The sequence below is a fragment of the Lepidochelys olivacea genome (genome assembly GCF_965140295.1).
Source record: "Lepidochelys olivacea isolate rLepOli2 genome assembly, chromosome: 12".
Taxonomy (NCBI): Eukaryota; Metazoa; Chordata; order Testudines; family Cheloniidae; genus Lepidochelys; species Lepidochelys olivacea.
Window position 1 is genome coordinate 8,998,107 of NC_140422.1, and position 20,857 is coordinate 9,018,963.

The following is a 20,857-nucleotide window of genomic DNA, read 5'->3' on the forward strand; positions in this document are numbered from 1 at the left end:
CCTCTGCCAGCAACAGCGGGGACGGGGAGCTGCTTTCTGGGAGCTGCCAGAGGTGAGTGCCCCCGACCCCCAATCTGGTGCCCCAAGCCCCCTCCCAGACCCAAACTCCCTCTTAGAGTCCACCCCGCAGCCCCTCCCACATCCCAGCCCCCTGCCGGTCCCGCATCAACGGCACTATAAACCAGACTTTTAGCGAGGATCAGGAATGCTGGTTGGTGAAGTGTCAGATGAAAGAGCTTTTTCTGCACATACGTGCATGTAGGAAAAGTTAAGGTTGCATGGGCAACTATATTCTATATTTCCTGACCTTTCAAGTGTTTCACTCTGTAAACTTAATATTTTTTTTAAAGTAGTTCTTTAGAAAAATATACTAAATCATTTTTGTTGAAAAACCAAGATATAAGTGTAATTTTCAGTTATACTTGTATGTAGGTAAAAGTGAAAAGGAGATCAATTTGTTGATCTACTTACCTTGATCAAAGTCCCTCATGGGGTCAAAATCAGCTTTACTTTTTTCCCCCCAGACTCTGTTAAATTAGTCTCTGCCTTTATGAAACTGAAAGGAACTAATGCTCTTTAGGTGAATTTCAAGAGTGAACTAGGACTTTTGGTTTTGGAAGACATGAAATGTGTAGACCACGCAGTGCATTAAGCACACAGGAGACTCCTTTTACGTTCCAGAATAAACTGGTACAAATGCTAAATCAAGGAAATATATTTATATACCAATCCTCTTTTATGGAAATAGGTGCTGGTGTAAGAGTAGCTGTCTTTGATACTGGACTGAGTGAAAAACATCCACATTTCAAAAATGTAAAAGAAAGAACAAACTGGACTAATGAGAGAACCTTGGATGATGGTAGGTTTAATATATAGCATTGCTGAAACTATAGATTATGTATTTTACATTATGTGTTGCATCCTGGATTATGCAATAAAATTGTTTGAGATTAGAATTACATATCTTCCCAGGTAATGGACCTAATTCTGCAATGTGTTGAGTGCTCTGAACTCTCACAAAATTCACTGGATGGCTCAACACCTCCCAGGGTTTTGTGTTGTCTCCGCTGAGTCCTATGCCATATTTCTTCAAGAATTTTAAGAAAGGGCTAGGGGACCAAATGTTATCCAAGCAGAAAGGCAATGTAGAAATACCTGGGGGTGAGGCAACTCCCAAGCATTTTTTTTTCTTGTCTCCCCCCCCCCTTTTTTTTTAATTTTAATGCGTTTAATTTTTTCCAGTTATCAGGGATAATATTTTGATTCATTTTCAGGTAATCTAGTGAGTTATCACAGTTTTGGCAGCTCTCCTTGAAACATTAGTAATCCACATAATTTTTCAGTGGAAAAGTAAAATTGTGGCACCAGCACAAACTCTGCAGATCCATGCCAATATTCTGCATTTCTTTTTATCTGCCTTTGTATGATTGTCTCTCGTCTTCTTGTATTTGCCCCATCTTATACACCAGTGCTACAGATATGCAAATACTTAACTTCATGAACCATTTTTTATTCAGAATGGTATTTTGATTTCAAATTTGGACAATTAAAAAAACAAAAGCAAAACCACACACGCACAAAGGTTGAAAAACACCCGAAACAGCCGAATCAAAACACTTGGGGGAAAAAGGTGTTGTTTAGAGTTGACCAAAATATTTAACAAGTAAACTTGAGGGATAGAAAATATTTCCTGTCTATAGGATATCCTTTTCCCTCTGTTTCCGCACATCATATATTTAATGGGTGAGATTCTTTCCCCACTAAAATCGGTAGGAAAACCTGGCTTCAGTGAGGTCAGGATTTCACCCCACATATATGCAGTTTCAATTGTAGAAATTCTTGTTGGTAGGAATCACTTAGCATCTATTGCAAAGGATTTTAGATCAAAGTGAAACAAGTTCTCAACTTGGACCAACATTTCTGTTGCTTTTTAAAATAAACTTAAATGTTCCTAAGGATGAAAGAGAGAAGCAATTGAATATGCATACAAAATGTCTGGATTTTTAAAATTTTTACAGTGAAATGGTTTGGCTTCTAACATTTTATTTTATTAATTTTTTATACTACTACTAATTTGCAACAGGTCTGGGCCATGGGACGTTTGTGGCCGGTGTTATAGCCAGCATGCGGGAATGCCAGGGATTTGCTCCAAATGCAGAGCTGCACATTTTTAGGGTCTTCACAAATAATCAGGTAGATATCGTAAATGTTTTATTTTAATTCAGACCTTTCTGGAATAACACATTATTAACCCTTAAATTACAAATACTATTAATTCCTGTGAACTTTAAAGTATTTCCTTTTGTAAAGAGAGAGTTTGTTTTTTTAACAGTATTATGTACATTTACACAGATTTTAGAATTGCCTCCTGGAGTTTATATTCAAATAAGAATTTGGTATTACAATCAACTTCATGCGGGACCACTACCTCTTACTTTTAGTGTTATTTTAATGAAGGATTAAAAAAATCAAATTAACTTTTTATTTTAAATACCAAAGAAAAAACAAAATAGTTTTTTTTTTGTTTTAGCAGTCTACTTTTGTTTGTTTCCTACCCTTAAATTTCTATTTCTTTTAATACCTAGCTTTATTTTTATACATTCTCATGTGATTTCTAAATGGTTGCTTTTGTTGTGCTTTAATAAACAGGTCTCCTATACATCTTGGTTTCTGGATGCCTTTAACTATGCCATCTTAAAGAAGATAGATGTATTAAACCTTAGTATTGGTGGTCCAGACTTTATGGATCATCCTTTTGTTGACAAGGTAAGTGCAAAAACTATGAACATATTTAGCATGGTCACCTCATGGGTCCCAATTCTGAAATGTGTTCTGTGTGGGCAGACCTTTATGACTGTGCAGAGTTCCATTGGCATCAGTGAAGTTCTACACAGATTCAGTCATCTGTCCTTGCAGAGCAGCTTAAAAGATCAGTGCTTTACTGACCGCTATTTTTATTAGAGTGATTTCTATTAAAAAAAAAATAGAATAGTATACAGACTGATGGGTAACGTTTTTAAAGTGCTAGATGGTGAAGTTTTAATAGTGTGACTCTCACCAACGTAAATGGAAAGTTGTTGGCTAAAATCCATTGCTGCTTTTGAAAAATTTACTCCTGAATGGTTTGTTAATTTTGTAATCAGAAACCATTTATCAGAAGTTCAGTTGCAAATTTTATATGAGGAAACTTGATTTAATTAGAAGTCGAGTTAATAGGCTAGAATATGTGACTACAAGTCTTTTTCAAAGTAAGTCAGCATTGAAAAGTAAATTTTTAAAATTAGAAGTTACATTTTTCTTTAAAAATTGTTAAGCCCACGTTCATTTGTAGTAAAAACTGCAGAACTGTATCTGAATTATGAAGAAATATGACTTAGACTGACAGCCATAGGAACCAATCTTTCAAAAGCACTAAATTCATTACAATGTTTTAAAAGAACCAAAAACTAAAAACCTGCTTTGGAAAGGGCTAAGTAGGTAGTTTGGCACATGAAAATAATTTGTACTGTTCCAAACGCTCTCTAAATTATCTTAATTTAGTTTAATTTGACAATCAAAAGTTTACTGTTGTCCTTGGAAAATTTGGGTAGAAAGGGTTCAACAGTCTAGTATATACATGTTATTATGCAAGGGTGCAATTACTGGTGGATTATTAAGCATATAACTTAATATTAAAAATTACATGTCTGAGTTTAAGGCATGCAAATCATTTGTCTCTTTTGAAAATCTTGGCCTGCATTAACAGTTGTGTTTATTCTTACTCTTTGAGACTGCGAATTATATTAATGAAAGTGTCAATGGTATGTGTGATGCAAGTACCATTAAAATAAAAAGTGTGGATTTAAGGAAATTGTTGTAGTCAGACCAGTGCAGTACATGTGTAAATAATTTATTTCTTTATTTTTCTGGCTTCAGTACATTGCTTTAAATAATGTGTCTATTTTTTGTCTTTGCAGGTATGGGAACTGACAGCTAACAACGTGATCATGGTTTCTGCTATTGGCAATGATGGCCCTTTATATGGGTAAGTTTCTTTAAAAGCATTCAATTAAAAATTTCCTGAAGTACCTGAGGTATAATCCCCTACCTCCTCTTGGGGGGGAAAAAAATCACAGATTATTCTGTCTTTTGAGAACGAGTCAGGCTGTTTTTTCCACTGTAGATTTTTTTTTTTTTTTTTTTTAACCTGAGGAGTACATTCTTGAATTAGATGAGCTGCAGCTATTTAATTCAGCAGTTTTGATAGTATGTAAACGCATAAAAGAAGTCAGTGAGTCCTTCAAACTGACGTTTGCCTGTCAATATCAACAAACCTTTGCGCATGCAAATCTCAAGCTTCAGGGAATGCAAAAATCTCTAAAAAATATATTGATTACTTTTTGGCTCCTCATGTAATAATACTGAAATAAATATCGCTCCTTTTCTTGGTATATGTTTTGATATTTTAAGGGATTTCTTGAATAGTTGCTGTAAATGAAGTTGTCAGAAATAATTCACCCGAGGATGTCAGCTGTCAAAGTTGCAAACCCTAGACAGACAAAGAGAACCTGGTGGTGGTGTGCCCGTTATTTTTATTGTCTCCCTCCCACCCCCCTCCCTCTGCTCACTCGTTTTAGCACTCTCAATAACCCTGCTGACCAGATGGATGTGATTGGAGTAGGAGGAATTGACTTTGAAGATAATATAGCTCGTTTCTCATCGAGGGGAATGACCACCTGGGTAAGCTCAAATATAAAATATGCATGGCTTCAAAACATCTAACATGAACTTTCCAATTCTAACAGAGATGCCCTCTCTGCCATGTTAGCTTTTTAAAATCTCGGTAGGTCCAATCACCTGGGATTAAATTAGTTAATGTGGATGAAAAGGTAAAATGTGCGAAGTATTAAACTGTAATAGGTACATGAGAATTGACAGAATGCAGTCTCTAAACACTGGCGTCAATTAAGCCTTTTTAAGTTCCTTTTTAGGTGATAAAAGTAAATCCTTAAAATAGCCATTTCATCCTCAGAACAGAACTTTATTTTAATGGGCTTTTAGGTTTTCAGTGCTACATAGAAGTGAGCCAGAGAGACCCTTTTACGCCTTTTGTTAGGGTGCATCCTGTCTTTGCCCTCAGATCACCCAGATTTGTTAGCCACTGTGCAGGATGCTGTGGTTACTGCTTCATTCCACCTCATTCCCTTTGTGGGATCCTAGGTCCACTGTTGGCACTATCATTAGGCAGTCTGTTAACTTAAGGAGCACATATGGGCTTAGTGCTTGTCCCTAGAGGCTGTGCAAACCCTTTGCTACCCTTATTATCGGATATTAGAAAAACTTTTTAATCTAAATCTCCCTTGCTGCAGATGAAGCCCATTACTTCCTGTTTTACCTTCAGTGGACATGGAGAACAATTGATCACACTGCTCTTTATAACAACCCTTAACATATTTGAAGATTATCAGGTCTCCCCCGTATTCTTTTCTCAAGACTAAACATGTCCAGGTTTTTTAACCTTTCCTCATAGGTCAGGTTTTCTAAACTTTTTATCATTTTTGTTGCTTTCCTCTGGAATCTCTCCAATTTGTCCATCTCTTTCCTAAAGAGCGGCACCCAGAGTCCAGGACAATACTAACTGAGGCCTCACCATTACCTGGTAGCTAAGTTCCCTGTAAGCTGCACATCCGCACAGCAGCCTTCTTAGCACCACGCAGGCGCTCAGGGAACCTGCCCAGGGACCTGTAGTTGCCGAGGGAGGGGTGCCCCGGCCCCAACCTAGCCCGTCCCCCAACCTGCCGGGGCAGCCCGGACAGGCACGGACCTGGCCGGGGCAGCCCTCCCCCAGCCCAGACCTGCTATGGCACCCCCTCCCCAGGCCTGAGCCTGCCGGGGGTGGGGTGCCTATCCTGAAGCCCCACCTCCGGAGCTGCTGCTGTGGGGAGATGCACCTCTCCCCCCCCCCCCCCCCCCCCGCACAGGTGCTGCTGCGGGGAGAGAGAGCTGGGGGGAGTCCTCTCTCCCTGCCATAGCCCCGGAGCACCCTCCTGCACCCCAAGCCCCTCATCCCTGGCCCCACCCTAGAGCCCGCACCCCCAGCCGGAGCCTCACACCCCTGCACCACAACCCTCTGTTCCAGCCCTGAGCCCCCTCCCACACTCTGAACCCTTCGGCCCCACCCCCACCGCATGAATTTTGTTATGTGCACCAATATGTCACCTCCATATTGGTGCACATAACAAAATTCATTCTGTACATGGGTGGGAAAAATTATAGGTAACACTGTCTGGTAGAGTGGAATAATTATCTCCTTTGTCTTACGTGTGACTGATTAAGACTCATGATTTTAAGCTGCCTGAAGAAGTATTAAAATTTTCTGAATATATATTTTTTCTACTTAAAAAACAAAGTGAAAAGTGTATAGGAACTGTTAATCTAAAACATATACAGAATAGTTTTAATAACATAGGATTTATGTTACGGAATCAGACCTGGGGTCTATCTTGTCCAGTATCCTGTCTCTGACATAGGCCAGCACTAGTAAATGATATGTTGATATAAACATAAACCATTTTTTTAATTAATTTATAGGAACTGCCAGGAGGTTATGGTAGAGTGAAGCCTGACATTGTTACTTATGGCTCTGGAGTGAGAGGTTCTGGTATGAAGGGTGGATGCCGCTCCCTCTCTGGGACAAGTGTTGCCTCTCCTGTAGTGGCAGGTGCTGTCACTTTGCTAGTAAGGTAATAATTAAATTCAGAACATATATCTCAAATGCATTTGATTAACAAGATCTGTAAATTGACTTTTAAAAAGCCTACCAATTAAAAATATTTGTTTCTGCACTTACGAAAACTAACTCTCGGAAGAACAACAAGCACAGTTTTTCCGTTTGAGACCTTAACTACTCAGTAAAAGATTTAAGGGTGGCAATTTTGCAACAGAAAAGCTTCAAAAACAGACTCCAACGAGAAACTGTTGAGTTTGAATTAATATGCAAACTAGATACCACTAACTTGGATTTGAATAGAGACTGGAAGTGGCTGGGTCATTACACATATTGAATCTATTTCCTTAAGTTATGTATCCTCACACCTTCTTGTCAAACTGTCTAAATGGGCCATCTTGATTATCACTACAAAAGTTTTTTTTCTCCTGATAATAGCTCATCTTAACTAATTAGCCTCTCACAGTTTGTATGGTAACTTCCAGCTTATTTGTGTGTGTGTGTATATATATATCTTACTATATGTTCCATTCTGTGCATCTGATGAAGTGGGTTGTAGCCCACGAAAGCTTATGCTCTAATAAATTTGTTAGTTTCTAAGGTGCCACAAGTACTCCTGTTCTTTTTATAATGAAAGTGCAACTTACAAATGTAGATTTTTTTTCTTACATAATTGCACTCAAAACCAAAACAGTGTCCACTCAATCCTACTTCTTGTTCAGCCAATCGTTAAGACAAACAAGTTTGTTTACATTTATGGGAGATGATGCTGTCTGCTTCTTATTTACAATGTCATCTGAAAGTGAGAACAGGCATTCGCATGGCACTTTTGTAGCTGGCATTGCAAGGTATTTATGTGCGAGATATGCTAAACATTCATATGCCCCTTCATGCTTTGGCCACCATTCCAGAGGACATGCTTCCATGCTGATGACACTCATTAGAAAAATAATGCATTAACTGAATTTGTGACTGAATTCCTTGGGGGAGAATTGTATGTCTCCTGCTCTGTTTTACCTGCAGTCTGCCATATATTTCATGTTCTAGCAGTCTTGGATGATGACCCAGCACATGTTGTTCGTTCTAAGAACACTTTCACTGCAGATTTGACAAAACGCAAAGAAGTTACCAATGTGAAATTCTAAAGATACAGCACTTGACTCAAGGTTTAAGAATCTGAAGTGCCTTCCAAAATCTGAGAGGGACAAGGTGTGGAGCATGATTTCAGAATTCTTAAAAGAGCAACACTCTGATGTGGAAACTACAGATCCCAAACCACTGAAAAAGAAAATCAAGCATCTGCTGGTGGCATCTGACTCAGATGATGAAAACGAACATGTGTCGGTTTGCACTACTTTGGATGATTATTGAGCAGAACCCGTCATCAGGATGGACACTTCCTCTGGAATAGTGTTTGAAGCATGAAGGGACATACGAATCTTTAGTGCATCTGGCACGTAAATATCTTGCAACGCCAGCTACAACAGTGCTATGTGAACACCTGTTCTCACATTCAGGTGACATTGTAAATAAGAAGTGGGCAACATTATCTCCTGCAAATGTGAATACACTTGTTTGTCTGAGTGATTGGCTGAACAAGAAGTAAGACTGAGTGGACTTGTAGGCTCTAAAGTTTTACATTGTTTTATTTTTGAATGCAGTTATTTTTGTACATAATTCTACATTTGTAAGTTCAATTTTCATGATAGAGATTACACTATAGTACTTGAATTAGGCGAATTGAAAAATAATATTTCTTTTGCTTTTTTTACAGTGCAAATATTTGAGCACTGTACATTTTATATTCTGAGTTGTAATTGAAATCAGTATATTTGAAAATGCAGAAAACATCCAAAAATATATAAATAAATGGTATTCTGTTATTGTTCAACAGTGCATCTTAAGCATTTCCATTGAAAAGTCACTTAAGTGATAGTCTCCAGTTTTTAACCATAGGTTATGCATGTAATAGATTGTCAGTTACATTTTACTTAAATTGAATGGATTAGAATAAGTTTAGGGCTTGTCTACACTTGAAACACTACAGCAGCAAAGCTATAGACGCTCACTACTGTGACAGGAGGGGTTCTCCTGTTGTCATAGTAAATTCACTTCCTGAGAAGTGGCTGCTAGGTTAACAGAAGAATTCTTCTGTCGACCTAGTGCTGTCTACGCTGGGAGTTAAGTTGGCTGAGCTACTTTGCTCAGCGGTGTGAATTTTTCACATTCCTGAGCGATGGAGCTGAGCTGACTTAACTTTTGAGTGTAGACCTGGCCTTAGTCTCATTTCTCATTCCATGCCTAGCCCGAGATAAGAACAGGGCTTCCTAAATGTAATTTAATAAACATTTGTCATTTTTAGCACAGTTCAGAAGCGTGAAATGGTGAATCCAGCTAGCATGAAGCAGGCCCTGATTGCATCAGCACGTAGGGTTCCTGGAGTTAACATGTTTGAGCAAGGACATGGCAAACTGGATCTTCTTAGAGCCTACCAGATCCTTAATAGCTATAAGCCACAGGCCAGGTGAGTGTTAATTTTTCGTTAATTAATAATCTATTCATGTTAATGTTATTCATGTTGTTCTGAGCATTTGTTTTAAAAGAAAGTCACACATCTTGCTCAGCTGAGCAGTCTGCATGCTCACATGGTGAAGAGAATTCGCATATAGGTTACAGCAGGGGGCGGCAACCTTTCAGAAGTCTTCATTTATTCACTCTGATGTAAGGTCTCACATGCCAGTAATACATTTTAACCTTTTTAGAAGGTCTCTTTCTATAAGTCTATAATATATAACTAAACTATTGTTGTATGTAAAGTAAATAAGATGTTTAAAATGTTTAAGAAGCTTCATTTAAAATTAAATTAAAATGCAGATCTTACCAGTTTAGTGTGATTCTTGCCCTTGCTTTTCCTTGCTGAGTTTTGCAATGTCTGGCACGTATTGGGATACTTTAAGCTGCACACAGGCTTCTGAGTGATCAGTTGTTAACCAGCTCCGAGAGGGACAGAGGACAGATTTCATGTGTGAAAATACCTGTTCACATAGGTATGTGAATCCAAAAGCTGAAAGCATTGCAAACTCAATTTTCTTCAAACAGTTAAATTTCACTGGCAGGGACGTCCAGCAGGTCAGAATAGAGGCCCCATGATCTCTCTCGGTAGCATCAAGTGCACTCCGCAGATCTCCAAACTTTGGTGCCCACAATTCTGAGCTTTTTAACTGAATGAGCTGCATTTCGAAATCTTCAACACCCATCCACTCTCTGCACCCCTCACTGCCCCAGGGTGAGGCCAGCTGTAGAGCCAGCTGGGACCTCAGGCCAGCAGCAGAGCCCCCCAGACTGGTGGCCGGGACTCAGGGCCGGCAGCGGGTTAAGCGGGGCCGGCGGCCAGAACCCCAGGCCAGCAGCGGAGCCCCTGGGAATGGTGGCCAGTACCCGGGCAGTGTGAGTGCCACCTAAAATCAGCTTGTGTGCTGTCTTTGGCATGCGTGCCATAGGTTGCTTACCCCTGGGTTACATAATTCAAATGGAAGAGTTTAATGAAAAGCCTCTTGTCAGAAGCCATCATTAGGCCTTGCTTTGAGCAGGGGGTTGAACTAGATGACCTCCTGAGGTCCCTTCCAACCCTGATATTCTGTGTTTCTTAAAATTAGAGAGGAATAGGGGCCTGAATCTGTCACCTCTTTATTATGAAAGCTTGTACATTTTCTTTCCTTCCTTAGTTTAATCCCCTGGGTATGTAGTGGAAAATTTAACACTTAAATAGAGAAATAATCCAATTTCAGTTATCCAACATCAGATTATTTTTATTGTGCTAAATTGTGTCCTGTTAGTTTTTCTTTTCTTTTCTTTTTTTTTTTTCATTCTAAAAATTAAATAACTTTATTTCTCATAGAAATGTAGAGTTGCAAAGGACCTCAAAGATCATCAAGTGCATCCCCCCATGCTGTGGCAGGATTACGTATCACCAGACCATCTGTGCCATAAAACTTTCTCATGTTATATTTTAAATTTAATCATGGTTTTTAAGTCTCAGACTCATTGGAAAGAAAGATCAGAGCTGTGAGAGGGACTATAGCTTGCTAATTTTACCTCTGACTTTTTAACATGATTGTGTTTTATGTGCTTTTTTCATTTACTGTATTTTTTTTATTTTTTTCAGTTTGAGTCCAAGCTACATTGACTTGACGGAATGCCCCTACATGTGGCCCTATTGCTCCCAACCTATTTATTATGGAGGAATGCCAACTATTGTTAATATTACCATCCTTAATGGTATGGGTGTCACTGGGAGAATTATAGACAAGGTAAGACAGCAGTAGCTATGACTTGGAACAATAGTGTTTCCCATTGAAGAGCTGCTTTTTCTGACTGGAGAGCAGGTAATACTTTACCATGCCAAATAAAAAAGTAAGCACAAACCCGGTACACCTAGAGCTGTGTGAATAATGGATTTTTTGAATTGTTAGCAATTCTGAAAAATCAAAATCTGTTTCGTTTTGGATCGAACTGAAAACAAAAAAATTTTCAGCAATTCCAAAAAGTCAGAAAATGTTGAGCTGGGTTAAAACATTTAGTTTCAACCCAACTCAAAAGATTTTGTTTCAGTTTGGGGAATTTTGACAAAAGCAAAGGAGGACAGGAGTTGTAACATGTCTAGAGGATGGGATGGCTCCCTTACCAGTTTTAGCCCAGTGCTTAAGGCTCTCGCCTGGGATGCGGGAGTCCTGGGTTCAGTCCCCCATCTGCTTGCTGTGGAGAAACTGTTTGAACTTGAGTCTCCCACATTGCAGCAGAGCACTCTAACCACTGGGCTCAACCTCTCCTACTGAAGCTGTTCCACTTTTTATGAGGTATTAGTCATTGGATCAGGGACTTGAACTTGGGTTTCCCATGTCCTAAGTGAGTGACCTAATTACCAGGTGATAGTCAACCTTAACTCTGTTTCCCACAAAAATTCCTTCATCAACATTTTAAAATAATTACCAACACGTTCTGTTTTCTACTCTGCAGCCAGACTGGCAGCCCTATTTACCACAGAATGGAGATAACATTGAAGTGGCTTTCTCCTATTCCCCGGTATTATGGCCTTGGTCAGGATATCTAGCAATTTCTATTTCTGTAGCAAAGAAAGCTGCGTCTTGGGAAGGCATTGCTCAAGGTCATGTCATGATCACAGTATTGTCCCCCGCAGAAAATGAAGTAAGTTTACCTCATTTCAGTGTTTTATCATGTAGTGATAAATGAATATCCCTCTAAGTGGTTGGTTTAGGTTTATAATCTTGGGTGCAGTTGAATTTGGGGACAAGGTTTAGTAATCTGAGCAAGAAATCGAACAGTTGAGGGATCTAACCAGGAAATTAATGCACTCAAACAAAGAAGCAAACAAAAACCCCTTTCACATGGCCAACTCCGTAGAGAGATGAGGCTAATATAAATTGTAAGTAAACTGGTGGAATATAGGAAATCTTCACAGGTTGATAATGAATTAGAATTATTTTTCTCTCCATAAAAAGAACTAATTGTTTTGGAGAACCTTCTAAAGTCTCAAATGTTTAAAGCACCTGTAGCACCGAAGTTTTTTTTTAAATATTTTAAATTCTGAGCATAAATGTAAACCACTGAATATACAAAGGATTTTTTATAATGGGGTTACAATACTTGTGTGCTTTATGGGATTAGACTTTCATCTCTGAATATTGGTTGCTGGCACTGGAAACCTGTTCCTGGATTTAGTGGGTAAACTTGGCAAATAAAAATCAAAAATCATTCTTCAGTATTTCTGGACCTTTATAATCCTAAATGAAATTGTAAATACTGTTTTAGGAAAAGTATTTCATTATTTTTGTTTTCCTTTTTTTCTTCCAGTCTAAAAGTGGTGCAGAGCAGACTTCTACTGTGAAGCTCCCAATAAAAGTAAAGATTATTCCTACCCCTCCTCGTAGCAAGCGAGTCCTTTGGGATCAGTATCACAATCTTCGTTATCCACCAGGATACTTCCCCAGAGATAATTTGAGGATGAAGAATGATCCTTTAGATTGGTGTGTCTCTTCAGTTTTATCTGAGAAATTGTAACTAATTTCTTGAGTTTATTTCTTGACTGTATGTTAATGACATGCATTACAGTACAACCTCGCTATAACACCCTTCGTAATAGCAAACCTTAGGCTATACCGAACCTGGCCCTTGGATCCCATCCCAAGCTTCGCCTGCTGCAGCAGGGGGCTGACAATTCCTCTGGCTTCAGGGCTGCGGGGGAGTGGAGGCACACAGTTCCTCCGGCTGCCAGAGGAGCTGTTTGCCATGGTCCCGGGGCCAGAGGAGCTCTCAGTTGTGCTGCGGGACTCAAAGTGTCAGCCACCCTTTCTCCCCCACACACAGAGCAAGGTTCTTTCCCTATAACGAACCACTGGCTCTAACAACCAAATGGCTTGGATCCCCAGGGGTTCGTTATAGCGATGGTGTATTGTACCTTTATTGTCTAGGGAACATAATCCCACTTCCAGCATATAACATGGGGAATTTTATTTTCTAATAATTTCATGGAAAACGATATAGCTTCTAGATGGAGTTCTCGAGCTTTATCTGTGGTTTATTAACAACTTATTTAAATTATTTCCTGGATTTCTGAAGAAAAGTTTGACATCTCTAAAGAGTGAAATGTATTTGAAAACTAAGGCTTCATCTTAAAGTGTTTTGCTCTTATTTAAAAAACAAAACACCTTTACAAATTCAGCTAGATTCATTCATAAAACTCAAACTGAAGGTTCATTTTTAAAAATAACTTAATAGTTTAGTTTAGTTACAGATTGACTATGGCATTTTCTCAGCTCCGCTATTCACTTCGTGAAAGGGAACTGGTATACATGTTATTGTCTGTGTTGGCACACGTCAAAGCAACCTGAGAGATCCCAGACGAGGGCCTCTGCTTTTTCAGAAATGTCTCCATATTGGTCCCTCACTCCTAAAGAAGTTGATGTTAGTGCCAAAAAGGGAACCTACTCCAGAGTCTGACTCGGGTGGAGACAAGGACTGTGGGCACTGTGTAGGAGGGAGCACACAGTGAGAAAGCAATGGGAACCAAGCAGGTTACAGGTGCTGGGTGTCTTCTTCTGAATAGCTGCCTGGGGAACTGGGATACTCGTCTCCCTAGAATGGTTCTTGGCAAATGGCAAGGAGCTGTTTCCACTGGTTTCAGCAGTTCTCCAAAGTCAGTCCCACTTACTTGCTTCATCTCAGCTGGTTTTAATATGGGGTTAATTTTTCTATTTGAAATGTGTAATAAACAAATACTAATGTATTTCATAAGAGGCCTCAACTCAGCCTTTAGTGTTGTTTGTGTAATTCATTGCAATCTATTATCTACACTTCCAGATGATACAGTTTGCACAGAATTGTGGATAGAGTTGATTATGCATGGAAAATTAGAAGCCATTATTTGAAAATGTATCTTTTAGAAAATAAAATAAAAATTGACCCTATAACAAGATAATGTAATTTATGTTTGTGCATGTGATGTTTACATTTCTTGACCACTGTTTTTGTTTACTTTTATTTGTATTAGGAATGGTGACCACATCCATACAAACTTCAGGGATATGTACCAGCATCTAAGAAGCATGGGATATTTTGTTGAAGTTCTTGGTTCACCATTTACATGTTTTGATGCTAGTCAGTATGGTAAGCAGTCATGCATTGTTTATGTTCTGTTAATTTCTTGTAGAAGCTTTCTTATCTTTGTAAGGGATTGAAAAGATCTGAAAAAATACTAGAGAGTACATGCTAATAGAAAAATAACTGCATACATTATAAATGTGTCTTTAATTTTACAAAGGAAGTTTCTCTGTAGTATTCCATTTTCGACAGTACAATTAATCAATTCCCCTTTCGTTGTATCCAAAAATATTTAATGGGCTGAGAAGGAGGAAAACTCATAATTCAATCTGCCATAATGTTCTGATTTCCCTAGCCCCTATATCGCATTGTATATTGAATCATAGAAATGTATTCTCACTACAGTGTCTGAGACTGTTGCTTTGGTGGTGAATCTTGGTCTTACCTTGTTCATGGGTTTAATTAATATTATGGCAGACTGCCAAAATCTTCCAGAGGAAGGGAAGTGAAAGGGCCATGTTCAACAGTTTACATTTCATGGGACAAAGAGATGGTACCTCGGTAGCTTTTGGGCATCCCCCCCGCCAAATATCAAAGGACTGCTGCAAATAAGGGAAGTGTGAGAACGTAAAGAAAAGGTCGCAAGAATCCTTTGTAATGGGCAGTGTTAGATAACCTTAATATAGGGTTTGCTATAATGATAAGTAGAGCCACCTTGCATGCTGTCTTCATTTAGTTGCTGGAGAATAGGAACCCCTTAAGACAAATGCCAGCGTAGCTCAGATAAATGCCTATTGAAAGGGACCCCTATCATGAATGGGTCTCTAGTGACATAGTCACATGGATGCTGCCAAACAAGTTTCTCTTGCATGACAATGAACTTTGTTTCAGCCTCATATATTTAAATACTCTAAATATTAAATTCCTTAAATTGGGTTAATAATGGAAATCTTTATATGAGTTAAACTGAAACAGCATTCACTGAAAAATCAAATGACCTGTTGGGCTTTCAGAAATTAGACTAGAACTGTTTTTTTGCATAAATGTAATAAACTATAAATGTTATCCTGTCACATATGGATAAATATACAAAACTACCTTCAGTCAAAAGTGGAAATGAATTTGATGTTCATTCTACTTAACTGTCCAATATATATTGAATAGCATTTTCTGTATAAGAACTTCATTTGCAGAAGGGGTAGGAGGCGATGGGATTCTCTTCTGTGTTCTTGGTGATGCTGCAGTTTGTAAACACTTCCAGTTGAAATGCTTTTGTCTTATTACCATTTTATATACAACAAAGCAAATAGGAGGGGAAAAACAATTCCAATAGACAGCTTTGAAAGAAGAGCTCTCGCAATATTAGAAGAAAGAAATAATAATGTTAGTGTACCTCTTATTAGGAAATGTTTTATTACAGAAAGAGTGAAGAATTAAGGTGCCTCGATAACTAGTAGCAAATTAACATGTCAGTTGTTTATTCCAGGGTATACAAGTATATTTTTCCAATTACTTTTCCTATGGAGCAAATAAGTCACCTTCTTATTTTGTTTGGTTATTTATAATAACGTTGTGAAATAACCAAGACCGTTTTTTAATCTTCTGCATCAAAAAGGCAGCAAGAAGTCTCAATATTTTTTTTAATCTGGTTATTACGACTTCACAGCAGCTAGAGTAATAAATGATAGTATTTGAACAGAAGGAAAACATGGAGATAGATCACTAAGCATATAGTCTTCTGTATTAAAGCAAGCAATTACCATTCAAATCTTTACTGTGTCTTTGGCTAGGATTCATTCTTCATTCTTGTATTATCAAGCATAAAAATTAAACTTGTCATCAAAGTAAGAAGCATTACATATTAAAGGATATCCAATCCGTCTCATGTAAAGACTTAATCACTGGTTTGTGTATTTACATTAGAGATGTTACAGAACTCCTCTTCTTCCCCTACATATGCACAGCTTCAAAACAAACGCTGATCCGTGTAATATTCACTACTGAGTTGTTTTCATGTTGGTATTTTCTTACACATATTGTTGAAGCCTTCCTGTTTTAATGGCTGTATGTTCCTGCTTATGCTGGCAAGTCACTGATTTTGTTTGAGAGATTTTAAGGTCTTGTCAAAGGGAAAATCCTGGCTAAAACATAACTATAGAGTCACTATCAGTGCATCCTTTATTCCTTACTATAACTTCCTCTGTAGCATGACACATTAAAGGAGTTGGTGGTCTTAATCCAGTACCTACATCCTAGAAACCATTATTAAAATTGACACTTATTATTGGCATTCTTGAAAGAAACTAGGGATTGAAAGGAAATGAGACTGATACCCTTAAAGGGGGCTCCTTCAGGTCACTTTGGAGCATATTTTTAGGAAGGCATGGGGACACAGCACAGATGCTACCTTCTGCATGAGTTCTGTAGATAGAGGTAACATTACATTGGTTAGATCTTCAGAGATTATGAATTCTGTTTGCTCTGTTTATGTAGGGACCTTACTGATGGTGGACAGTGAGGAAGAATATTTTCCTGAAGAAATCACCAAGCTAAGGAGGGATGTTGATAATGGACTCTCGCTAATAGTGTTCAGTGATTGGTACAACACTTCAGTGATGAGAAAAGTCAAGTTCTACGATGAAAACACAAGGTATCAGTTTGTGGGGGAGGGCCTGTGGGAACCACAACTTAACATAATTGCTCTTTATAAGGAGGTCATCATAAAAAAAATAAACTTGTCTATTGTCTTAGGTAATGCAGTAACATTATTTTAGTATTTGCAGTCTTTCCCACAATATGTATAAGGAAGGGAATACTGCAGATGCTACATTCACTTTGTCTTTATCAAATGGCAAATGGGCATGTTTTTAACAGCAATTGCTGTAAATATATATATATATATTATATTAAGGCAACATATGTCACAAATATAGAGACTAGAAAAAGCAATGACTACTTAAAAAAAAAAGTTCTCAGTTGTCAGTTTTTGGGAGGAGAATGGGAAGGAGAGCGTAATTATGAATGGTATCAGTTAGCTAAGTGACCCAGTATTCAAATATCTGAAATAATTCCTATATATTTTATAAAGGGGAAATACGTTAGCATCACTAATAATGGAAAATTTAATATTTGTGGGCTTAAAAATAACTAAAGATTAGAAAACTCATCAGTCAGCTTTGTGTTATTTTTAACCTAGAAATTATCCAACCAACTGTTAACAACAATATTTTCTGTTACTGGAGACATCAGAAGTTCCTTATTCTCTCGGACAGCTTTTAAATGATTTGGGCCATTAGCTTTTTTCCTTCATTGCCAAACCAAGTAGACGTGTCAAAATGTTTTATTTCAAGGTGTTTTTTGTTCTGTTCTGCTAAAGCACACTTTGTTTCACTGTAAAGCTGGACCACGTTGAGAATTTCACATTTGTAATGTTAATTAACTTAGGCTGGGATTTTCAAAGGAGCCTAAGGGAGTGAGGTGCCTATATCCCATAGAAATGCAATGGGATCTGGGCACATAACGCACTTCAGACCTCTTTGAAAATCACAGTCTTAGTGTTCAAACTGTCACCACCAAATAAACATTAACATTTATGTCCTTGAATGTACTGATAGCTTTGGTGCATTCTGAATATCATCCAGGGAGATATTGGAACTTCTGTCATGAAACAAAATTTTGGATCTCCTATACTAATAACCTGTGTCATGCTCTAATTTTTGTAGGCAGTGGTGGATGCCAGATACTGGAGGTGCTAATATTCCAGCTCTCAATGATCTTCTCTCTGTCTGGAACATGGCCTTTAGTGATGGGCTGTACGAAGGGGATTTTACCATGGCAAACCATGAAAGTAAGTCATGGAATACAGTACTTTACTACTCCAAGAATAGTATTTTCTTTGGGGAAATAGTTATACTTATGGGACATGTGACTTTCAGAGATACTGCAACTAACACCCCTATGAAATTGTATGAAAAAAATCTAGTAGAAGATTTTAGTTTAATATCTGTATAATAAACTCTATGGTCGTCTTTGTATTTGCATTCCAGATGTAGTTCTTAGTGTTTTATTTATTTTCTAATTTGAAATTATAATTACTTACTAATTAGAAATATTAGATATCAAGGTTCAGGTTTGTCCTAATTTAACTTAATATTTTAAATTGAATTTTGAAGTTTTCTCTTAAAAAAAAAAATTCACGTTTGGAGTCACTCCTCAAAACGTTCCACTTTTGACACATGTGTATAATTTTTGGATGTTCTTTAGCACATCTTGTCCTCTTGACCTTTGAATTCTCTACCCCGTAATTGATTGATTTTAAATATGTCTACCCATATCAATTGATATTTTTCACTGTTTGAGGTTTTAGCTATTATGGTGGATGATCTTGTGGTGAAAGACACTGGACGGGGGCTCAAGAAATCTGGAATCATTTTATGGCTCTGCCACAGACTTTCTGGTTGACCTTGAACAAGTCACTTAATCTCTCTTTGCCTTAGTTTCCAATCTTCTGCTTGTGTGTTGTTTCCTTTTTTTACACCCTTTGTCTATTCTGTTTATTTAGACTGTGAGCTCTTCAGATCAGGGACTGCCTCTAATTTTGTTCGTACAATCCCTGATTGTTGGTGGGGGCCATTGGAATACAAATAATAATTATCCTTCATAGTGATAACAATGGCTTGTAAAAGATAAAATAATTAAGCTTCTCTTTTGGGTTTGAAAAAGATTATAACATCGTAACTTCTAAAATGAAAGTATACTTGAGTGAAATATATGAAATTAAATATTTGAAAGCTTTTCTTGGAAATTCTTTAGTAGTTAATTGAAAAAAAACCCTTCTGCAGATTATATGGTGATTTTAATCAGAATATGGGAACTCATATAAGCATGTATGATGCATTTCTTTTCTTTCTTGACCTTCACAGTTAGCTGAATAATGGGGTGGGGGGAAAGTACATGCATTGTTAGTCTGTGCATTGTAATTTCATATGTCTGTTTTTTCAGTGAACTATGCATCAGGATGCAGTATTGCTAAGTTTCCAGACGATGGCATTGTAATTTCACACACTTTTAAGGACCAAGGTATACAGCTGCATTTCCTTATTTTTATAATTTTTTTTATTAATGGTATTTCTAGGTCGGTATACAGGTAAACATTTATAATTGAGTGCAAAAGTTACCAAAAATGTACAGAGTAATTCAGTAGATAGGTTGTTTCTTTTGGTATAGCGTTTTTACACACAGCTTAGGACACAGGTACAGGCATGCTTTTGATACAAGACAGTTATATGTAACTATATACACAAATATTTATTGTAATACTGCTGTCTCTGTATATCTATTTATACACTTACAGATGCAGCAGAAATTGTGTGTGCATCTGGGTGCATAGGTAATTATTAGTGTCCTTTCTGCATGTGGTTTTGTGCAGTTTTACTTCAGACTGTTGCTTGTACATTTCAGTTAAAGTGATAGCTGAAGTCTAAATGTCTTTAAACTCAGACTTGGTCCTATCAAATTTGACTATCTTCTATTTTTTTAGTATTATCTTTAGCTATATCTCAGTTGTAGGATTTTCTTTTCCAAGCCATAAGTTGGTGATGCATTTGTTGTACAGCTATAGCTAATGTTTTGAACAAGTATCACATTTTGTTGTTAGCAGTTATCTTTGAGAACTCATGGAGGACAAGTGAGGTCCCAGAGGACTGAAGAAAGGCAAACAGTACCGATTTTTAAAAGCAAGAATAAAGAGGAGCTAGGGGTTTATAGACCAGTCAGCTTAACTTTAATACTTGGAAAGATACTGGAACAAATTATTAAGCAATCAATTTGTAAACACCTAGACTATCGATAATAAGTTTATAAGAAATAGCCAGCATGGATTTGTCAAGAATAAATCCTGCCAGATCAACCTAATTTCCTTCTTCGATGGAGTTTTGGCCTAGTGGATGGGGGAAGCCGTGGACGTGATATATCTTGATTTTAGTAAGACTTTTGACCCAGTCCCACATGATACTCTCATAAGAAAACTAGAGAAATGTAGTCTGGATGAAGTTACTGTAAGGTGGTACTTAACTGGTTGAAAGACCATACTCAAAGACTAGTTATCAATGGTTCACTGTCAAATTGGGAGGGCATATCTAGTGGTGTCCTGCCGGAGTTTGTCCTGGGTCTAGTACTAGTCACTATTTTCACTCATGACTTGGATAATGGAGGGGAGAGCATGCTTCTAAAATTTGTGGATGACCCCAAGATGGGCAGGGTTGTAAGCACTTTGGATGACAGGATTAGAATTCAAAATGACCTTTACAAATTAGAGAATTGATCTGAAATCAACAAGATGAAATTAATAAAGACAAGTGCAAAGTACTTCATTTAGGAAGGAAAAATCATATGTACCACTACAAAATGGGAAATAACTGGCTAAGTGGTACTACTGGTGAAAGATCTGGGGGCTGCAGTGGATCACAAATTGAATACGAGTCAGCAATGTGATGCAGTTGCAAAAAAAGACTGATATCATTCTGGGGTGTATTT

General features: G+C 37.7%; 1 protein-coding gene across 1 annotated transcript in view; it reads left to right on the forward strand.

Moving 5' to 3' along the window:
- MBTPS1 (membrane bound transcription factor peptidase, site 1) overlaps positions 1-20,857 on the forward strand; it is a 43,612-nt gene that overhangs the window by 13,188 nt on the left and 9,567 nt on the right. Inside the window, exons 5-18 of the mRNA XM_084645017.1 lie at positions 749-859; positions 2,084-2,193; positions 2,650-2,766; positions 3,957-4,024; positions 4,617-4,719; positions 6,571-6,722; positions 9,069-9,230; positions 10,872-11,016; positions 11,723-11,911; positions 12,578-12,750; positions 14,274-14,389; positions 16,817-16,973; positions 18,046-18,170; positions 19,325-19,402. Coding sequence (XP_084501143.1) covers positions 749-859; positions 2,084-2,193; positions 2,650-2,766; positions 3,957-4,024; positions 4,617-4,719; positions 6,571-6,722; positions 9,069-9,230; positions 10,872-11,016; positions 11,723-11,911; positions 12,578-12,750; positions 14,274-14,389; positions 16,817-16,973; positions 18,046-18,170; positions 19,325-19,402 — 1,806 coding nt within the window. The remainder of the gene's footprint in view (positions 1-748; positions 860-2,083; positions 2,194-2,649; positions 2,767-3,956; positions 4,025-4,616; positions 4,720-6,570; positions 6,723-9,068; positions 9,231-10,871; positions 11,017-11,722; positions 11,912-12,577; positions 12,751-14,273; positions 14,390-16,816; positions 16,974-18,045; positions 18,171-19,324; positions 19,403-20,857) is intronic.